This window comes from Pristis pectinata, chromosome 15, assembly GCF_009764475.1.
Source record: "Pristis pectinata isolate sPriPec2 chromosome 15, sPriPec2.1.pri, whole genome shotgun sequence".
Lineage (NCBI taxonomy): Eukaryota > Metazoa > Chordata > Chondrichthyes > Rhinopristiformes > Pristidae > Pristis > Pristis pectinata.
In genome coordinates, this window is record NC_067419.1 from 18,670,616 (window position 1) to 18,683,618 (window position 13,003).

The following is a 13,003-nucleotide window of genomic DNA, read 5'->3' on the forward strand; positions in this document are numbered from 1 at the left end:
GAGACAGGAGGATCAGAACAATGCTGGACAATCAAGGTGGAAAATCTTTCCGATTCACTCCTTACTTGTCAAGGTGGCAGCATCATTTTTAGGCCAGGTCAATGACTAACTGAAAGAAGACGTGCCTCAATGCAGTGCTCCACTGCTGTTGTAATCACAGTGGCATCATTACCGTGGGAAGGGGATTTTCATTTCACAAGGCCACTACTGATGAAATCTTCTTCTGGGTAAAGTTCAAAGAGAACCACATTTTAATAATTGGAAACCTACGTTAACATGCTGAATCCATTGTGCATCGTCGCAATCTGTACATTCATGGAGTAGAAGTCCTTTCTGCTGAGAAAGTTAGTTCCATAAACGGTTATTGATCTCACATTGAGTACTAGTAGACTGTCTATCTGTGGAAAGTGTTACAGCCAAGCCTAGTACTGAACTTACTCGGTACCTACATTTGTACGGGCATGCTGAGTGACATCCACTTGTGGGACAACCAGTGCACATAGAAGAAAGGAAGACTTACTTATATACATGTTACAAGCTCAGGTCATCTGGAATTCATGTATGGCCAGTGTTTTAATATGGAGCTGAAGCCAATTTGTGCACCACCACCAACTCCCACAAATAATGATGTGATAGTTAGCAAATGTATCTGTTTTTGTGATTTTTGATTGAAAGATAAATACTGATTGGCAGACCTGGTCATCACATATGTTTTTCTTTCAACCAGTCCACAAGATCTATTATCTCTTCATGAGTAGCTATGCTAAGCCTCAATTGAACACCTTGTTTGGAAGGCTGCACCCGTTAAAGTACTGCACTGGATTATTACTTGAGATTTTTGTGCCCAAGGCTTTGGTGTGGGACTTGAACCCACAGCCTTCTGAGTCAGAGATGACGTTGTTAGCAACTGGGCCTCAGCTGATGCAAGGAAGTTTTGCTTTACAGTTTCATTTTGCTCTCTCTGTAGTGACCTTACCTCTGCAACAGCTTTGAATTTATTGTGTTGCACTGAGTCATGCCTCTCTTTCAACCTCCTCTTACCCCACCCTATTTCTGGAATGTAGTTGACCAAAGGAATAATACAGGGCTGATTTTGCAATTACTCCTTTTGCTGCAATCTAAAGCAAAAATGATCTATATGAAATGCCATCAGTTATCCTGCCTTCACCACAGTTGAATCAAGATTAATGCATGGCTGATCCAAGGATAGCATTCCAATGTATAAAGTCACTTCCTGTTCACTCCTAGTCCAAAGATGCCTGATCCAGTCACTGCATTCAAAATAGTCTGACCAGGTATGTCTCCCCTGCTTATCAGTCTTAATTACATAGCTTAATTGAACACTGTCAGCACTGCATGTTGATCACTTGCCTTTCCTTTTTGAGTAATTCTTAAACTTTGATTTTAAAATGGAAGGAAACTTCTTTAATTTGAGAATCAGTTATAGTATTGCTGATTGTATGATAAGGTACAAATATTACAATTTCATATATTTAATCATTACAAAATACTGATCCAAAATAACATATCTAGCCAAACATGTATGCATTTATCACAATTCACATGTAGCAAAAAAGCACTTCAATGTAAATCTGACTGAATTTGGAGTTTTTATAAGACTGTTTCTGGAGTCATTGCCTAGTTATTATTGGCCCAGATCACACTCTGGAGGAGTGAGACACTGAGGAGATATTACTGGCCTTGAGTGACTAAGGGTACACAGTTTAGTAATAAAATTCCCCCAAACATCCTCCTTCCCACACCATCTTCTCATCTTGCATGCATTTTGTTTTTGTTTTATTTCGCTTAAAGCCTTTCAACAGCTGCAGTGACCAGCAATGAGCATAAATATTTATTCAAGTGAAATTCCAGAGGTACGTTACTGAAATTTTATTTATTACATGTATATTAAACTGTTTAATAGTTTGTGTACTTTTAGTGCAAATAATTATCCATTAATCATTGTTGTTACAAAACAGAACCATTGATGCGATATATTGATATTTTAATCTGCAGGAGCAAAGTACAAATTGGATATCTGCATTTAATTGCACTTACAGATGCATCATGTCGGAGAATATATTCAGTGTTTTACACCTATATTAATTCATTACCAGTGATGGGCTTTAACTCACCATACCTGGATGTGAGTTTGAAACTGTAACAGCAAAAAGCCACGTACAGGCCTTCCTCAGGTTAAGAATGCCCGACTTATGGATAACCCCTGCAAAAGTCTGACATACAGACATAAGTTCATTCCTACGAATGGTAGTAGTTTCCTCTCTCCCTCCACTTTCAGTAATTGTTCTTATCAGTTTTATGTGTTTTTGATGCCATTCATTACAATCCTGTGAAGGTATAGTTACCATATCGAGTTATTTTTGTGTATGTACTGACTTTTGGACAAAATCGACTTATGGACATCTGTAAAAATGGAACCACTTTGTCACCCGAGGACTGCCTGTATGTGGAGATAAAAGGAAATGTCACATCCTTGTTCTCAGTTAGGCAGTTACGCAATTTGTTGGCATACAGCATACATTTAGGACAGAGCTACCTGTACTTTGTAAGTGGTGTTGTACACATGTACTTGATTCTGGGAACAGGGTAAATTTTTGCTCATCACAGAAAGAATAATGTGATGTATTAGCACCAGGTATAAACAGGTCAATTGCAAAATTGGTTACATTTATCACAAGACTTCTAGTATTTTGTATGCTGTACACTAACTAAGTGCATCAAATTAAAGAAAATGCAAAATACAAAGATATTTGGGAAAACATTAGATACCATAGGGAACAGGAAAAAAATAACAGTTGTATTTTAATAATAGCATAATTATGTGATTAATTAAAGATTATATATCTGTGATAAAGCAAATAAATTTGATCAGAAACAGAGAGAGGAACCTAGCTATTGCAAAATTAAATTAAACCATGTCTCCAAAGCATACAAGAGGATTGGGATTACTGCTACTTAGTAGACTAAAAGATGAATGCCAGATTTGAGGTCTTGATCTTCAAGTTCTCTTTTCCTGGCCAAAGATTTTGCTAGTTCATTTAAACAAAAGTGAATTCAGTCATCAATGTTTGCCTTTGCTGAGATATGGAAAGTGATTCATATTTTCCCTGGTTTCTAATGTTGACCTTTATTGTCAGCAGGGTGTGTTGTATTGTGGGAGCAGGTTGCTCAAAAGTTTTTGTCCTACAGATGTTTGGTGTAAGACCTGTTCTCTCATATGCCTCAGCAAACTGAGTCAGCAAATGCTTGGAACTCATCCTCCAAATGTGCACATACGCAGTATCATCTATGTACTGCAGCTTGATGACTGAGGCTGGAATGACCTTGGTTCTGGAGTGAAGGCAACAACGGTTGAACAGTTTCCCATTCACTCTGTAGTATAATTCTCACTCCATCGGGGAGCTTCTTAACATAAGAGCAACATGGCAGCAAGGAGGATTAATATGAGGGTTAGAGCAACGACACAGTTTTGCATGATGCCAGTGTGATTGGGTCTGTGGTAAACCCATTGGTTAATATGACAGCTTGCAGGTCATGGTGCAGCAGACAGAGTTTGAATGTCAGGTGTCAGATGGCAGCCAAACTTGAGAAGGATTCTCCACAACTCTCTGTTGACTCAGTAGAGAAAGTACACATATAGTTTCTGAGGCTTTACCCTGAATTTTTCTTGTTGTTCTTACATGGTGAAAATCATGGCCATTGTTGCATGGAATCTGTACTGTGACTCAGGGAGTAGTTCATTGACTACGGGGAGGATGTCGTTGAGGAAGACTCTTGTTATGACTTTCCCAGTGACAGTCTTGCAGAGAGACCCTTCTATACATTTAGATTTTCATTTATTTCCTTTCTTTAACATAGCTGCATTGGATTTCAAATTATCTAGGAATGATTTGTGCTGTCCATTTGTTTCTACTTTTCATCCCTGGCCGTGATGAATATGGAACATTTAACCAAAATTTGTCATTAAAATGCTGTTCATAAATATGTGTTTAATATAGTTGAGTAAGCTTTTCCTGGTATTTTGGTAAATTAGAGGGTAAACCTGCTAAGAAATGGAGTCAGTGAAGCAAAGCTACTCAAGGACAGCAATCATCAGCCAAAAAGAAAAGCATTTTGAATGGGAAAGACCCACTAAGGAAACAAGCATGGGGTGGTAATGGAGCAAAACTCTTTGTAACCACCACCAAGGGAATTTTTTCTCTCATTATAACCTCTGGTAGGAATGGCTGTAAATTCTTCTCAGAGGCAGTCGTTTGTCGTAGATTAGACTATACAAATATTTTGACATGTTGGCAAGGGCATGTTACAAATCATGGAGATATTAGGCAAATCTACCATAAATTCAAATCCATTAACATGACAATGAGGGTCAATGGAAGCCAGGTGCAAATAGTTATCACCTTAAAATGAGGATCTCTTAATCTTCCAACCAGCATCATGTAATCCAAGGCAAAAGATACCAGGTATTTGGATTAAATTTATATTGAATGCTTGCATTCGGAGTTGTTCACCATTGTAGAACAAGAGCATAGAAAAATGTTACGATGAATGAGGGAAATATACAGTATATAGCAGACACAGGGTGGCTGTGCCTATCTCTGTCCTCATAATGTATTTCTGTTTAGACAAACCAGTTTCATTTTAGGTTGGATTTCAGGAAAATAAATGTCCCTTTATTTTCCTGAAACATCCTAAATTCTACCCTCTCTGTATTGAAAGCAGACAATAGGAAGACAAGGAGACATCAGAGGTAGTTCAGGATAGGGATGGGGCTCCAATGGGGAGTACATAGTGAGCACATCTATTTTTAGTTGGTAAATCATTGATTGCACTCCTGGAACTCTGAGAAAACACTCCCCATTGAGAGCATTGAATCATGAAATAATTCCCTACAGCATAATTCTAATAACAGTCATTCTTATCAGCATACTATTTGATTTCATCACCTCATAACCCAACTGTTGATCACACTGTCTACGTGATTCCAGAAAGAATAGTGATAATTTTACACCCAAAAACAGGTTTGTTATTTTTGTGATGTTGCATTCCATACATCTTAATTGTGATTTATCTTCACATTCTCCTTGCAAAATGGAAACACAAATTTTAGGAATCCTACATTACTGCACGCCATGAAGCATGAGTATATTTAACTGATTTGATTCACATCAAATGAAGTATAACCAAATAGGTTACTCATTAACTAATCAGGTTACCCTTTTTTTTCCCTGAAGATATGATCACATTAAATGTGGGATTCACTTAAGGAGGAGATATTGGTCCTTTGATAACCAAATAAGCCAACAATCCATTGTTTCTAATAACAGGCACTTAAAATCAAAAATTGAGAGGCTGATATTCTTTTAGATGTTGTTCTTAGTGCATTGATGAACATACTTCACAATTTAGTGCATACCCTACATCTGCAAAATTTGTAGACCTTTTAAAACAACATACATTGAAATCCAAGCCTTTAAATATTTTCAATTGTGTGTGTTTTTTGTGTAAGCCAAGCTATTGTAATATTGGTCATGTTAATAGATTGTTTTAACTCTTTATGTCTTCATTGATTCTTAATGAAGGACCTTCATTGGATTTTAGACTGTGAACATCTAAGTTACTTAAGGCAGATGCAATGGTCTATGCACACTTCACCTGGTGAATAGTGATAAGAGGTCATAGTCATAGAGAGAGACAGCACGGAACAGGCTTTCCAGCCACCAAATCCGCACCAACCATCAACCACCCATAACCGTATATTAATCATATATTTTTTATTCTCCCCTCCCCCCCCCCCCATTCTCAGCAACTCACCAACTCATTAAGGGGAAATTGTAATAGCCAATTAACCTACCAACCTGCACATCTTTGTGATGTGCAAGGAAACTGGAGCACCCAGAGGAAACCCGTGTGGTCACAGGGAGAACATGCAAACTCCATGCAGACAGCACCCAAGGTTACGAATGATCCTGGGTCTCTGATGCTGCAAGGCATTGACTACTAGCTGTGCCACTGTGCTGCCCTCAGGCATGTAGTGGTAGAGGGGCAGGGTGGGAGGATGTGAGGTGGAATGATTAATAGGCTGGGTGAGAGAAAGGAAGATAACCTCTGCACACAATTATAAATTGCAAACCTTGGGTGCATTAATTTATAGGTATGCAATCTGACTACACTGGAATGCACTCTACTGCAGAGTGCTGGAATAGGAATTTGTGCCTTAAAGACTTCCCATTTCTCATATTGCAGAAGTGCCTTCTCTGAAAGGTCACTGTGTCTGGCACTTCTTGCAGGGGAGCAAAGAAACCTGTAGGATTATTCACTCTTGTGGCTGATAGCAAGTTCCCTTTCACATGTCTTAGCAATTAGCAGCATTGCTGGAAAGTTGGTCAGCTGCCTGCCTTCTTGGCAACAGTGGATATTCAATGTGTGGCTGTACAGATTAGCTTGCTCTGAACAAAACATTTTTGGTAGAGATTCAAAATAATAGGTCAGAAAACATTTTCCTCATAAAACGCTATGAAAATGGCAATTATAAATTCAACTATAAAATTGCATATGCGGAAGCTGGCAGTTCAGTTCACCAATATCCTCAAGGCACTGTGGGTAAAGGAGAAAATGGATCTCGATGGATGGTTCCCCAAGCAGACTGTGAAAGTTATTTGGGAGAATGCCTCATCACCAGAACTTTTAAACAAGCTCCCAAGACCTTGCTTGGCTGGTGGTAAGAAATGCCTCCCTCACTGCCTACCACACATTGCCCTGAGGTGGCTGTGGTGGTGAAGAGCTTTTCATCCATCTCCTTCTGGAACCTGCATTTGTAAAAAGGTTCTAGAAATAGATGCAGTGGTCTTCCTTGTGGTTTATCCTGTACAGCTGTGTAACACAGGACACAGTGCTGTACAGATTGTTCTCAGGGATGTGCAATGAAATGGATATTAACTGCTGCTGAAGTATTATCAGCTTGGTGAAAAACACTTTGATCTGCCCCAAAGTGTTCTTCTGTTCTTCTTTCCAATTCATGGAGCTGTTCACAAGTAAACTTTGCAGGTTGGTTCATTACAGCATGCAGGGCTATTTGCTGAGGGACACATTGAAGGTTGGTGCAATCATTGCAGAGGGTCAAAGGGGAAAGACTACAGCTTAAGGGCCTGCTACCGTTGAATAGCAGGGGGCTGGAACCTGTGTAAAATAAAACTTCTGGATATTGCTCATGCAATATAAGCAAAAGAAAATTTATGTCATGCTGATATGATGTAAATCTGGAAAGTAATTAAAATATGTACTGTGAGTGGTGACATATAAATATACCATATTGTAAACTTGGAATCTTGGGGGGGGGGGGGGGGGGTGGAAATGTTGTTTGTTCAGAGATGTTCACACTAACCTAATTGGCTGGTTGGTTTTGTTCAATTTATCTTTTCTGTACAAGGTTAGTGAGATAGTCATCTTTCAATATAAAGTACTCTTTGCCAGCACAGGTTTAGGGGATCCAGTAAAAGACTGTCGCCAGTTGGAACTGAGCCACATGTGTATTAACTGGACAGACTCAGGGAGACCTTTCAACAGTAAAAGCAATGTGTCATTACGTTTCAAAAATCTGCCTTAAGTATTTTTTTCGGCATCTTTTATCTATAGTACTTTCATCTATAGTACAATTATCCACAATATTGCATACAGTTTGCCTCAAATTACTATTTCTTGGCCTCAGGTTTATCATAATTTTCCATTTTCTACAAATGTCTTTGGAGTCTGCAGGTGAAATGTTTACATCACTGAATAATGGAAACTGGAATACATGTGGTAGTCTTTGGAGATTAAAATTAGAGGCAAAAATAATTTACTTTGTCACTATCAAAGGAGAAATGAGCAGAGTGCATCACTTCATATAACACATTTATATGTGTAAGACTGGAGATGACTGTGCACTGTTATCAAATAAAACCTTGTTGCACTTAGGTTAAAGTCCTCTCAATGGAGGCATTAACCTATACGTTTAAAATAAGTAACCATTGATGTTAAAATAGTGCATTTGAAATAGCTGTAGTAAGTATACAAATGATAACACCAGTCACACTCATTTACAACTGAGGTGGTTTCAGATGATGGTTCTTTCAGATGATAATTCTTTCAATAGGGATTTGGTCAGAGATTGAGTTACATCTAAAAGCATAAAACCTGGAGACCAGTGCTCAGGACTGAAGGGGAGGTTTCTAAAGCTGAGCAAAGTAATATACTAAAGTATACAAATATTTCATTTTAATAGATATGTACATCACTTTTCTGCATAAAATGCATTTGTATTTTTAAAAAATCATGTTAATGAGTTGATGTAATAAAACTTCATATCCAGAATTTTGAAATTGTAAATATATACACAATCTATTTGTTCAATGTGGTACATTTTAATATCACCCATAGGAATGCTTACCCTCATGTTCTTTGAAGATTTTAGCCATGAAATCTTAATGCAGAATGGTATCAGGAAGTCTATGCATTGTAAACTCTTCAGCAACTGCAAATTGAGAGGAATGTAATAAGATCAGTTCTTTCCTTCCTCGCCTTCCCGAGCTTGGCAATTACACTGCAGCTTACACAGTTTATGATATTACCACAAATATTAATGTCCTTCACATCCAAAGACCACAGCATCTTCAAGAGAAATAAATACAATGCTGATGGATGGAAGATTGGGTCCAACCCAAGCATGCATTGATTATGCAAATAACCTCACTGAAAGTCACTTGAACTTTTATTTAAACTGAGCACCAAACATTGTTCCTGGGTGAAGAGTTTTTAAGAGCACATTTAGAAAAGCTGTAATGAGCAGAATTTTCACTATATATTTCTGTCACTGAAGAATATAAATGGAGTTCTTTGTCATAATGTCTTGAAGGTTGAGTGATATCTACTAAGTGTTTACAATACACAAAAAAAATAGTCTTCTGACTTCAGTGGAACTGATAAAGATCTATTATGTCCATTTTTGTTTTGAAGCTGAATGCTGAGCTTGAACAGTGTGAAAAAGAAAGTTCACAACTTCAGGACTACGCCAACACTATCCTGCAGCAGATCGCAGACCACTGCCCTGACATCCTTGAACTGGTAGTCAATGCCTTAGAAGAATCCTCGTGAGTCACCGTGATTGGACATCAGTGCTGAGCTAAGAAACAATGTTACTGTAGTTTTTTTAGAATTTGTATTTTTTTCTGTAAAATTTACTATGGTCACATGACATTGACCAGACTTATTGCAGTGAACTGTTCTATGCAAATTTTGGTAAAAGAAAAGGTAAAGCACCAAGTTACAACTGTTTCTATTGAACCCTTTGGATCCTAAAATAACCCCAAACACCCAAATTGTAAGTTGATACAGGGATGTGGGTATTTGGAATTCCGTAACTCTTGAAATCTCTTGAATTTCATGTTATTAACACTAAGTATCTTAGACATACAAACGGGAATGATTCCAATGGCACTTGCATTGGCTAAATGATACACAGTAGCCCTTTTGACAGTGGGCAGGTTCCATTCCACATCTCATTGCACAACATCAGGTGGAGTGTTGACCAATTTTCTGTGGTCTCTGGTTTGAGTTTGAATTACTTTAAAAGCAGAAAAAGTGCAAAAAAAAGAAAAATGCAGTTAAACAAAAACACCTAACAGGTCTTATCATAAAGCAGAAAATCGAGGACTGCAGCACAGTTTAACAATGATCAGCAGTTTCATATTTCAAATCAAAACAGTCCTCAATTCTGTGGAACAGTGATTGGAACTGACCATTTATCCTTTCAACTGGTGTACCTGAGATAGTTTCCCAATGGAAACTATTGTCCTTCCTTACTTTTACCAGGTACCTCAAAAGACCTAGACACTTAAATAAGTTTCATTCAACACTTTCTAGGTTCTAAAGGGTTGATGCAATGCACGAACAGGTCTGACACAGCTCTGGATGGTATCAATGCCATTAACAGACATGGTACATGAGTACAGAAATCCATGGCTATAAGTTTTCAAATGAACACTACAAGTTTTCTTTATTAATGAAATGGAACCTCCATTCTCTACCACAGAGTGAGCAACAGAAATTGGCAGATAACTAACAAACTCCAAATTTTGGCTTTAGACATATAATGCAACAATACATTCATGCTGAGGAATAAAGACAACACATATGAAAATAATATGAATTGCATGGGCAGTTGTAGGTGATTTATGCAATTCATTAGGACAGTAACTTTAGTGGGCTGCAATATAAGTTTATTTCTCATGTAACCAATTCGCCTTTGAAAATTCTAACACATAATTGGGAAGACAATTATTTAATGGAGTGTAAACAACTGAGGTTGCACCATGTGGCATAAAGACACCTGTACCTTAAATCCTCACAAAGCAAATACTTAAAAGCACAGCACTGCCAAATCTGTACTTGTCAGTCCATCTAAGGAACATTGCATTGGTAAACAACAACCCCTGCCCTGCATTACACTCTTAAACTATTTGTCTCCAGTGCAACACTACATTGTGATTTACTAGTGCAATTGATGCCACTTTATTTCATGATTTTAGTTGTGCCACAGAGTGCTTCTACTTGAATGTACTTTCAGTGCATTAAAACAGTTAGAAATTTGAATCATCATGGCCTTTTAAAACTTGACAAATGGAACATTGATGACCAAAAAAGTGCAGATACGTCACCAATTCTTGCTAAGATTCCTTTGAGCGGGATGAGTAGCAGAGGGAAACTGTTATCCAAAATGTTGAAGTCAACTAGCTGTGACAGATCCATTCTATGATACTGAAATGAAGCCCATTTTCAGAAAAAGCTATGGTAATATGTCTTGCATTTGATCAATTTTATATATTGCATTATTCCAAGTATTCTTGTTAGATCAGTGGTCTGAATCCTGTACAACTTCATCATGTTTTGACATTTACGTTTTTACAATGGCTGTGGAATTATTATTGGTCATGTTAATCCAATGCCTTAAATTTAAAACATTCAAGCCATCTACTGGACATTGGCATTCCTCTTCAAGTAATATTTAATATTAATGAATAGACATGAAGTTTAGTAGATGTGCTGTTACTTGCTTGTATAAAAATGTAGCAATTCAGAATCAGTAACCACTGATATTAAACTCCCCAAAGAATTTATCTAAATGAACAATTGATGATGAGCACCGCAAACAATGATTTCTGAGTTATACTTCAGAAATGAATAGGAATGGTTTTGTGCAGAGGAAAGCTATTAAAATAGATATTGAATCATATTACACAAAGTCAAATAAATTTAAGCAGAATTTAGGGAGTTAAAAAATCTCAAGCCACTAAAAAAAAGAATCAAGTAATAGAGTTATACAGTGGGGAAAAGGGGGTCTTTGGCCAGTTGAAACCATGCTTACCACGTTTAGTTACATCTGTATCAAGACTGTTATTGAAAAGCATTCTATGAATACCAAATACCAGAAATGAATATCATTTTTGGTATTTCATTTGAAATCTCAAAGAAATTTCTATGCAAACAAATGTTAGATTTACCTTCTGTTGCTTTTTGTTAACTGATAGAAATAAATTATAACCTAATACTCTAAAACATGCAGATATGTCTCACAAGAAGTCTCAAATTCATCTGTGTTAGACTTGCATTAATAGTTGACTGCTAAAAGTAGATTCTGGCTCACAGAATAATATAAATCAGAATCAGGTTTATTATCACTGACATATTGTCATGAAATTTGTTGTTTTGTGGCAACAGTACAGTACAAGACATAAAGACATAAAAATTACTATAAATTACAAAAATAAATAGTGCAAAAGAGGAATAACGGGGTAGTGTTCATGGACCGTTCAGAAATCTGATGGCAGAGGTGAAGAAGCTGTTCTTAAAATGTTGAGTGTGGGTCTTCAAGTTCCTGTACCTCCTCCCCAATGGTAGTAACGTGAAGAGGGCATGTCCCGGATGGTGAGGGTCCTTAATGATGGATGCCGCCTTCTTGAGGCACCGCCACTTGAAGATATCCTCGATGGTGGGGAGGGTTGTGCCAGTGATGGAGCTGGCTGAGTCTATAACCCTCCGCAGACACTTTCGATCCTGTGCACTGGAGCCTCCATACCAGGCGGTGATGCAACCAATTAGAATGCTCTCCACCATACATATGTAGAAATTTGCAAGAGTCTTTGGTGACATACCAAATCTCCTCAAACTCCTAATGAAGTAGAGTGGCATGCCTTCTTCGTGACTGCATCAATGTGTTGAGCTCATGATAGATCCTGTGAGATGTTGTTGCCCAGAAACTTGAAGCTGCTCACCCTTTCCACCCCTGACCTCTCAATGAAGACTGGTTTGTGTTCTCAAGACTTCCCCTTCCTGAAGTCCACAATCAATTCCTTAGTCTTGTTGACGTTGAGTGCGAGAAATTTACATAATTGTATATTCTTTGAGCCAGAATCATCTTATTAGATCCAACTCCTTCTCTACATACCTCCCATTGAACATACAAGAGCAAAGTGGTTTGCTGGGAATTTACAATGTAAACCATTAGAGAAAATAGAGAAAGCGGCATTTCATCATCATTAACCTAAGATGTCACTCCAAGATGAGGTGACTGCCTTATTCCTTAAATATTCTACCTAGTTAATTTGAGGTGAAACCCCCTTGCTTCTTAGGTCAAATATACTACGATCATTGATTGGCAATAGTCTTCCAAACCACTTTGAAGTCCAATTCTTAGGACAATGTCAGATGCAAGAGCTGCCCAGAAATGATTTTATCTCCAGTGTTCTTTCACTTGCTCCCTGTTGAACATGCAAGACTTTTTGTAATAAAAATAGAAAATCCTGCATATACTTAGCAGGTCAGGCACCGTCTGTGAAGAAATATTTCGGGTTAATGTCCTTTCATCAGAACTGCCTTTTGTTGCTTTCTCTTGCTAGAACAAGCTGCAATGAAAGTAAGAAATTTGTGCTTAATATTGCTTGTTGAT

General features: G+C 37.7%; 1 protein-coding gene across 1 annotated transcript in view; it reads left to right on the top strand.

Moving 5' to 3' along the window:
- LOC127578210 (ELKS/Rab6-interacting/CAST family member 1-like) overlaps positions 1-11,465 on the top strand; it is a 593,610-nt gene extending 582,145 nt beyond the window's left edge. The window contains exon 19 of the mRNA XM_052029938.1: positions 9,016-11,465. Coding sequence (XP_051885898.1) covers positions 9,016-9,153 — 138 coding nt within the window. The 3' untranslated portion in view covers positions 9,154-11,465. The remainder of the gene's footprint in view (positions 1-9,015) is intronic.
- Positions 11,466-13,003: the final 1,538 nt, after the last annotated feature.